Source organism: Thunnus albacares, chromosome 21 (assembly GCF_914725855.1).
Source record: "Thunnus albacares chromosome 21, fThuAlb1.1, whole genome shotgun sequence".
Lineage (NCBI taxonomy): Eukaryota > Metazoa > Chordata > Actinopteri > Scombriformes > Scombridae > Thunnus > Thunnus albacares.
In genome coordinates this window covers 786,907-796,906 of record NC_058126.1, presented here as the reverse complement: position 1 = coordinate 796,906, position 10,000 = coordinate 786,907, and the positions used below count along the sequence as shown (strand labels likewise).

The 10,000-nt window shown below is 37.9% G+C and overlaps 1 protein-coding gene across 2 annotated transcripts in view; it reads right to left on the bottom strand.

Annotated features, from left to right (window-relative positions):
* LOC122972279 overlaps nucleotides 1-10,000 on the bottom strand; it is an 18,590-nt gene that overhangs the window by 4,444 nt on the left and 4,146 nt on the right. The window contains exons 1-2 of one of the 2 annotated variants that reach the window (XM_044339280.1): nucleotides 7,339-7,400; nucleotides 1,487-1,659 (exon numbers count right to left, since the gene is read on the bottom strand). In XM_044339280.1, coding sequence (XP_044195215.1) covers nucleotides 1,487-1,493 — 7 coding nt within the window. In that variant the 5' untranslated portion in view covers nucleotides 1,494-1,659; nucleotides 7,339-7,400. Of the gene's footprint in view, nucleotides 1-1,486; nucleotides 1,660-7,338; nucleotides 7,401-10,000 lie in introns of those variants that run through there. The other variant, XM_044339279.1, reaches the window with a different exon arrangement.

The window sequence follows — 10,000 nt, the reverse complement described above, 5'->3', positions numbered from 1 at the left end:
GTGAAAACAGATATATTTTACTAACAACAATCTCATTATAATGTTAGTGCTCATTTTATTTGATTTCTAGGACACTCAGTCTGGTCACTGAAGAATAAAACAGTTTCTCAGATGGGTCAAATCATCCAACACAACTGTCAGTGTTAGTGGGTGGGAAGGCAGTGAGGGATTGTGACTACGTCCACACTAATACATTTTCATTTCAAAACAGCATTTTTAAACAAAAACGATCTCTGTCCATACAAGTGTTTTAGCACTGTTTCAGAAATAATCTCCGTTCATACGCCTGAAACACATCATGACCATTCACAAACACTGGGCATACGCATGCCGGTGTAAACAGGAAGCAGATTGTCTACTCTGCGGTTGGATGCTTAGTTGCAGACAGTACTATGGAGGAAGAACAGCAACGGTAAAAAATAAGACCAGAGATTTCTTTGCTTGGACCATCAACGACGTGGAACTGTTACTGAAAGTAACACATGGGAAGGTTGTTGTTTGTTTTCTTCCAGGAAAGGGTGACGTGACAGGAGAAGGATACGTTGTGATGATAAGACCTAATCAGGAAGCGAATGTGGGTGTCTGAGTCATCATTTTCAAAAGTCTCTGTTTCTGTCCGTCCACATAAATGTAGCAAAACATATGCGTTTTAAAACATATCAGTGTGGATGTAGCCTGTGACTCCTTTCCGTTAGTTGGGGCTTCTATGAGGAGTAGGGTGGGGTCTAGAGGATATAAATTGTTTAAACTCACTATTAAGTATATTAAGTTGAGGAGAAAAGGAAAATATAAGAAATATAGATAAATAAATCCTGACGACATGTGACCTCCTGAACTTTCCTCTTAGGACAAAATCACACTTGTATCAAGAAACATCAGAATTTAACGGGCAGTCAGGCCTGAACTGAACAGGAGAAAATGACATGGATTGTTCTGTCACAAGTCTAAACCTGGACAAATACTGTGGAGGAGAACCGATTCTTTCAATGTCTTTTAATCTCTGTTTCTGTCTTTCTCTTTATGCATCCTAATTTCTAGATAAGTTACACACTACTGCTTCAAAATGTCTTTTCTTTCTGAAATTAAACACAATTACAATCTAAACTGTGTGTCACAATACAAACGTTCACAGTGTCTGTACAAAGTTAAATGTGCTGTTCATGGTCCCAGAGGATCTCAGAGCTTTTCTCTAGTGCCACCATCAGATTCCACTAATATACAATATATTATATATTATCATATTTCCCTGAAATTTACTGAACACATTCATGCTCCCCAGATGATGAACCCTTTTGATTTTCCTCTAGCGCCACCCTCAGGACAAACTTTACATGTTTAGCTCCACTACTGGTACAACTCAAAAACAGATAAATAATAAGAGTGTTTGTTCATCTTGTGGCTGTAATGAACTCTGTAGCATGTAGGAGGTGCTAACAGAACTTTTATCATTCTTTTAATAAAACTCAAAGCACAATAATCAGCTTACTCGACATGGTTTCACAGTGTGGCAGATGGAGCTGACTGACTGTCAGGACTCTGGATGTTGAACGGCGGCCTTTTAGATGTATTTTGTCACGTCACGATTGCACTTTGAACTGGTCTCAACACTCACAACCTTTATGTCGGTCAGGTGTAGCGCTATTCTGTCTGTCCTCCTCCCTGTAGGAAAAAACACAAACACAGCAGTTATCTGGACTGTCTTATGAAGAGGATTCAAATAATCAGACTCTATCTCTGGTGATTCCACACAACCACAAGCTGTTAATCATCATCCGGACTTTACATTCCAGCTTTGAGTTAATTTACACAAGTAGGGTTATGGTCTGGACTTGTCCTGTGTCCCAAAGTTAGTTGAATTTATGATTAAAAAATGCTAAATGTTCCTGCTCACATTAAGGTAAATTACTGAACTGCTTTCAGTAGAAACAGTCTCTTATTTTAAGTCTGAGGGTCCAGCTTCATCACTGAAGTCTGGAGGATGATGTTTGGACACACAGGTGGATACTGGAGACTCTGATTTGTTCTCTTCCTCCACACAACCGCTCATCCTCTGGTTTCCAGTCAATGTGACATGTGAACCATCAGAATCAAAGAGCCTGGACACATTCACTCACCGGCCACTTTATTAGGTACATCTACACACTGGAGACACACACACATACAGAGTATAATAAACCCAGTCGTACTTCTCAACTTAGAAGCTTCTTAATGTTTCAATGATGTTGGATAATGTTTCAGTAACTGAATTACCTCTCTCTCACCATCACTGTGTACTCTTTGATGCCATGATAACCTTAACTAGAACAAAAAAAGGAACTTAAAGTTCAAAAGAGACTTTTAGATGATAAATTCTGATCTTATGAGATCATTCAAGCCACAGTCATGACTGCTCTCTAAATGACATCGTAGAAAATCTCAGTGGTGTCTTCTGTGTTAAATACTGTTGTTCCACTAAAAGTTAAGGTGGACCAACAGAATCTCCCCATGGTTAAACAATAATAATGTGAATGAGATCAAGAGAAACTGTCAAGCAGCTGAGAGAAAATGGAGGAAAACTAAGCTCACAGTTCACTGTGATATATAGGGGAGAACGGGGTGAACAGAGCTAGTGGGTAAAATGCGCCACCCCCTTTATCTACGTAACCATAAACAAAAGTAATCATGTGACCACAAGTTAAGAAAGTATAGTTCACATTACTCAATCCATCTTGGACTCAAGCACATGGAGAGAGTGGTCAGCAAACCAGAGCAAAAAAAAGATTTTTGTCATGCCAAGTGAATTCATCATGTTAATCAAGTTATCAGTCTTGTATCTTAATTAAAGAAGATAAGTTCTGGGCATTATTACATGTTAATTTAAGTCAGTGTAAACTACAAAACAAGGTCATAAACTCAGCATAACTGTGGATCTGAGCCACTGTGTGAAACAGTTTGGTCAAAATGGAGGTAGTGGGGTAAAACCTGCCAGTGATGTTGGGGCAAGTTGAGTCAATGGCTCAATTTAACCCCAAAAATTATTTTCTGATATTCTAGAGATCAGAGACCCTGTTCATGTTTGATCCCTGTTACAAGTGCTACAATGCTGATGAATAAATACCTGATTGTTGACTAATGTTAAGTTTAAGCCACAAACAAACATGTTGTACATACAGACGTGTGCCAAATTAAAGGAAAAGCCGACATAAAGTGTCTCAGTAAGGTGTTGGACCACCAGAACAGCTTCAATAAACATTGGCATTGATTCAACAGTCTCTGGACTCTTCTGGAGGGATGAACATCATTCTTCAAAAAGATATTCCCTCATCTGGTGTTGTGATGATGATGATGGTGATGCAGAGCGCTGTCTAACACGTCAGCTGGGTTGAGATTTGGTGACTGTGAAGGTCATAACATGTGATTCATCCTGGAAGAGACCACTCCCATCAGGATAGACATGTTTCATCACAGGATAAAGCTGATCACTCACAACTACTTTGTATTGATTAGCAGTGACCCTTCCCTCTAAGGGGACAAGTGGACCCAAACCATGCCAGCATAACAGATCCCCCAGACCCCCTCACTTTAGGGGTCCAGCATTCAGACCTGGACCAGACCCCCTCACTGTAGGGGTCCAGCACTCAGACCTGTACTGGTTTTTCCTTTAATTTGTCACCTATCTGTATACACAAAAGCACATTTACACACATTCTTTCTGTAGCTACAGTAACACACAAAGATCACAGTTTAATCTTTATTGAAAATGTTTAGGTAACATGTTGAACAACAAGACACAAACATATGATTTTACTTAAAAGTACAAGTTTTTGCCTTTGTTAAATTGATGGCATTAATAAAGTTCAAAATTATTTTAAATTTTATAATTAATTTCTTAATTGTGTGTAGTTTTATATCAGTATTTCATGGTAGCACTATTTTCCATAGAGCGCTCAATTTACCCCATCCCCATGCTCATTTTACCCCTACCTTGGGGTAAGTTGTGCCATTGGACTAACTTTTTTTGATGGCTCATTGCTCTTAAACCATAATAATTAGATAACTTGTTTTAATTTCCATGGGTACACAACAACCTGAGGTATATATAATAACTATTATTTGAAACAAATACACTTTCATTTTTCAGTAAAATCATCAAATGTAAAAAGTGGCTCATGTTACCCCGTTCTCCCCTACAAAGAAGCCATAACTGCCTATAACAAAACTGTACACATGGCAAGACAGGAGTACTTCTCAAGTACTTCTCAAGTACTCCTGTCAGTCAGTCTTTAGAACAAACATCAAAACAACATCAGCGACCTCAGACTGAACTATGATGAGAATAAGGTGTCAGTTCTTATCCTCTTAGACCTAAGCACAGCATTTGATAAGATTGACCATGACATCCTAATCAATCATCTTGAAAGGTGGGTTGGTCTTTCTGACTGTGTGTTAAACTGGTTCAAAACAAACATCAAAGGGAGAAAGTTTTACGTCAGTCTTGGAGATCATGTGTCTGAGGAACATGACAGCTGCCTTGGTCCATGACATCATCAGAGAGCACCATGTATGTTTCCATGGTTACGCCGATGATACACAACTGTACATCTCTGCAGAACCAAATGATGCTGCAGCTATTAACTCCATCACCAACTGTCTATTAGCAATAAATAAAGGGATGAGCAATAACTTCTTAAAGTTAAATGAGGATAAAACTGAAATCCTTCTGGTCTGTCCCAAAACAAAGAGAGAAATGCTATTTAATAATCTGTGGAAATTAACTCCCTGGATTAAATCTGAGGTCTCAAGTCTTGGTGTTATTTTAGATTCAGATCTAAGCTTCAGTTCACACATCAACAAGGTGACGAAAACATCATTTTTTCACCTCAGAAACAGCAAAAGTACAACCATTTATACATTAAAAAGATGCTAAAAAACTAACTCGTGCCTTCATCTCAAGCCGACTTGATTACTGTTATGCTCTTTTTACTGGCCTACCGAAAAAAAACACCGAGAGACTTCAGCTCCTTCAAAACTCTGCAGCTCGGCAATTAACCAGAACCAAGAGGAGAGAACACATTAGTCCAGTTTTAGCTGCTCTGCACTGGCTTCCTGTAACATTTAGAACTGACTTTAAGGTTCCCCTCCTTACATACAACACTCTTCATGGGCAAGGACCTAACTATATCACCAAATCCCTGTTTAGAAACTTGCCCTTAAGAACACTGTGATCATCTGCTGCTGGTTTATTGGAGATTCCACCGACAGCTGAAAGAAGATCGGTGATGCAGCCTTTGTCAATTACGTCCCAAACTATGGAATGAACTACTGATAGATATCAGGGAAGCAGCTCACTAGATACTTTCAAAAGAAAACTTAAAACCCTCTCTTTACCCAAGCATTTAAATGGCTTTCCACTCGCTCTCTGCTGCACTTTTAAATGTTATATTTTAATTCATTTTATACATTCTATGCTTTAACTTGTTCTTATCATATCTTATTCCTTGATTATTATGCATTCTATATATTTTAGTTTCACTTTATATTTTATTTTCCATCGTATGTTACATCAATGTTTTTTTTCTACATGCCTTTATGTTCTTTTATGTCCTTGTCATGTAATTTTTGTTGTAAAGCCCTTTGAGCTGCATTTATTGTATGAAAGGTGCTATATGAATAAAGTTATTATTATTATTATTATTATTATTATTATTATTAATGGTTTACATGACTTTAACTACAACCATGTGTGTTTTCCAGCCATCACAAAGATTAACTTTGACTCTGGTTTAAATCCAACAAACAGACCTCAGATAAACATCAAGATTAATTCAGCTGCTCGTCAAAGAATGTCCGACGGACAGAAACAGACTCTCAACAGATGGTTCCATCAAGTGTCTTTTCACACTCGCATCACTTGTCCGTGTTCGGAAACATAAAATAGAAGAACTGTGAGGGACTTTTACAAATATACTTAATCTAACCTCCATTTTATTCATGGTCACTCCTGTGTTGGAGTGAGGCGTTTCCTTTAAAAGTTTAGCATTTATAATTAAAGAAATAGAAGTGTGCCAGTGTTATTTTGAAGTTATTTATTTATTCATTCACTCATTTTGTTCAAGCTGTGAAGATAAAAAGAAAATTAAATAAAGTCCAAACCATGAACCTTCTGCTGTGTTTAAATGTAGGTGGAAGCCATTTATAGTGATCACAGTTATAGTGATCAGCTACAACATATGGAAAAACATTTTAAACTACGTAAATCTATTTTTGTACTTTACACTGAAATCATGACGGAGACAGAAAGTCACTGCCGCCGGGGAAAAGAAGGAACTTGTCACTGGCAAAAATCAGAACGAACAATGTGCACACTGCGTTTGAAACAGCTGTACTGTACTTTTGAAACAGTCAATAAAATTCACTAACTTTATAATCATGTAGGCTAATAAATATATAGATGGTATTCTGCAGGAGAAATAAAGAAAAAGAAAAGGTTATGATAATAATCTGCTTAGTTTCTTTATCTCCAACTGCAACTTAATTTTTAATTTTCATTGATGCTTATAAAAGAGAAAATGTGTCAAAGAGTATGATAATGTTGGAAAGTTCTCTTAAGTTGCCGACACCATAATTTTAAATATACATCTGATATTATCTAGCCTGGTGATAATAAACCACAGTCATTGATCTGAATGCTCATTTATCAACAAATAAAGATAAAACCATGAACAGGGAGAAGCGCTGCTTCTCACTTTCCCCATGAGGACTCACCAAGCTCGATTCGGGGATTGAACTGTCAAACTTCTAATAATAAGATCGCTCTTCTAACCTTCAGACCATCACTATCTGCCTGCAGGTTGGCATTTAATCTGTCATCAATTTTGTGCCAAGCCATCTCCTTCGCCTTGTTAATTGCAGCAGTAAATTGCAGGAAAACTCCTAAATATTCTTCATATAGTTTAATCAGCAGGTTTGTTGTGCTGCGGAGAAGACCACCGCTCTAGTTTGCTCTTGTTTTTGCGACACAGTATCATCTTTTCAATTATCGACTATTCTGGGCTGCTTATGTACTCCGTGCACGCGCACACTTCAAGTTTATTCCAGCCTGGTTAGAGTTAACGTTGACTAGATGAAGCTAAACTGCGTTAGTGGAACGACTTCAGCCTCCAGTGAAAGTTGACGTTAAGTCTAGCCAGACTTTTTCAAGTAAGCGCAGCTTCCTTTAGCTGCGTTGATGGAACAGCCTTCAGGAAGAGAACAAAGGAAACAACGTTTGAAGACGTAAACACTCAATCAGTAAAATAATCAGCAGATTGATCAATAATGATAGTAATCATTATTTGCAGCTCTGATATTAACACTCACCCTGCCTCAGACTGTTTTCCTCCTTCTGCTCTGTTGACTTTAAAATAGAGTCTGACTGAATACTTTCACTTTCAGGGTTCCTCCCTGTTTGCTCCTCCCGCCTTCTGGTGTACAATATACTGTATACGATACTGTCAGAAGAAAAAAAACTGTAGAGTAAATACATTTAAAGTACATACTGTGGTATTTAAAAGTTAAACCAGAGTTTAAGAGGTTAAAATGCCTTAAAGTCCTGCAGGTGATTTTTGCAGGATTTCTACACCTAAATGTGCACATTAGTGCAGTTTAGCCTCACAATGTGACACTGGTGAATTTAGACATCTGCCTTTAGTCTGACTACATGTTGGATTAAAAGCTATAATATGTAATTATTCCACATTAAAATGTCTAAAAACAACTAGACCTATGTTATATATGTTGTTGAGTTGTGTACTTACATTATCCCAAATGTTTCCAACAATGTTCAAACCCAGAGAAATCTGTAATTTAATCAAAGTAACGGACCGTTTCATTTGGTCGCCTGTCGATGGCGTCATACCTCCTCTACCAAAGAGTAAACACACACAAGATGCATACGGCGGCGCTGTGTTTGTCCGCTACAATGGCGTCTACCAAAGAGTAACTTACACACATACAAGATAATACATCGGCGTTGTGGTTGTTCCACACAAACTGTTATAAATGGACTTTTATTCAGTTTTAAACCACATTTTCATGATAAATTTAGGTGGTTTTTAACTATATCTTTTAGCTGGAAGAAGGATTTTAGTCATTGGACGTCTGGATCTTAAGTTACCAGAGAAATAAACTGGACAAACATTAGCAGCAGCTCGGCTAACAGCCCCTCCAGGAAGTCCGGTGGTCACCAAACATCGTAAGAGAAACATGTGAAACAGCTTTAATTAGTATTTTAAAGATTTTAATCTGCGTGTACGTTTGTTTTTGGAGAGGAGGAGACCTCTGCGGGTAATTCGGCTCCCGGGAGAAACCGACCGAAACTTTCTTATATCTTTCTTATAAATGAAGAAAGTTGTTTATGATTCTTTTGTTGATCAGACCGACAATTACCTGATTTTTAACTATATGATGAATCAGAAAACAAATAAAACATAAAACTTGGGAGGGAAACGTGGATGCAATTTAAGAGACTTGGGATGCACCCATAGTCATTCCTGGTGCTTAAACCGGAGGTCAGAGGTGCTGATCATGAGCCAACAGGCATACAGTGGGCTCTTCTCATTTCTCTATTTCCTGCCTCCTCGTCTCCTCCGTCCTCCTGTCTGTGACCCGGAAATCAATCTCAGCGTGTCATGTTTAAGGACGCATCAATTCCTAAAATGGATCTCGAGGAGAGAGGAGGTTTGCTGGAGGAGCTATGAGCGAGGATGCACAGGTGTATCCTTTGCAGAAGTCATAAAAAAGGTGTGACATACATTTATTCATATATATATATATATATATATATATATATATGTGTGTGTGTGTGTGTATGTGTGTTACATAAAAAATAACAATGTATAACATCCCTACATTCTTTTCACATTATGCCAAGTTGTGATTTGAATTAAAATATATAATTTGTCATGAATACTGTTCTGCTGATCATATTTAACTGTCGTTGCTTTAAGATGACAGCTCTGAAGCAAGGATGTCTTATTTTGTTAAATACCTGTTGCCTTGACTCCTCTGCTCACTTCTCAGGTGGGAGGGACTAAGAGGAGAGGAGGCGAGGAAAGGAATCGAGGATGTACAAACTGAGAAATGAGGAGGGAGGACTGTCTTTCTCAAGGACAAGTTAAGAGGAAAGATGCTTGTCACCATTATGATTTGAGGAACTACTGAACTTCCTGTATCACCTGCTAGTGCTGCTACAATTGTTGGTGATAAACATGACATGACTGCCTCCTGTTTTCACATTTTCCTGGAGTCCATTTGACTTCCTTCTATCTGCTGAACATCAGGAAGCAGCTGTGGCTGCACCTCACAGCAGGTATTTTTGCTCTACAATTGAAATGTCTCTGAACAAGACATTGTTGAAGGATGAACCCTCTTACTGCCTTTCTTGGAATTATCTTCCATTATATAATTTTTTAAAATGATCTGTATGAATCAGTAATACAGCTGGCGTCATGAATGCATAACTAAAGAGCACTCCACCAATCAGCATTGCTTTCCTATAACACTGTCAGATTCACGATGGATAGAACCAGAGAGATCATATTTTTTATTTTACACATTCTTCTTTCCTGTCAAAACCTGGTGCCTACATTACCCACAATGCAACGCAACTCCATTCACTCCACTGCACAGATTGTGGTGTATTATGCTAGTAGCTGCTAATGTAGCCTGGAGCTGCTAGCTAGAGATGAGGAGCTACAAAGGTCTGCTAACATCACTTCTTTCTAACTCCACACATTCAGATTTTTAAAGTTTTATATTATATTATGGCTGAAACATAAACGTGTAGATGGTCATATGGAGATAATTTGGACTACTTTGTACACTGTTTTCATCTATATAAATGTATATATTTTTAAAATCATCATATAATCAAATTTGTAGGTAAAGTCCTAATCTGTAAAGTCAGTAGTTACTCTGTCAGATACATTTAGTGCCGTAGAGAAACTATATCCAGCTAAGAAATGTACTGTAGCAACTTCAT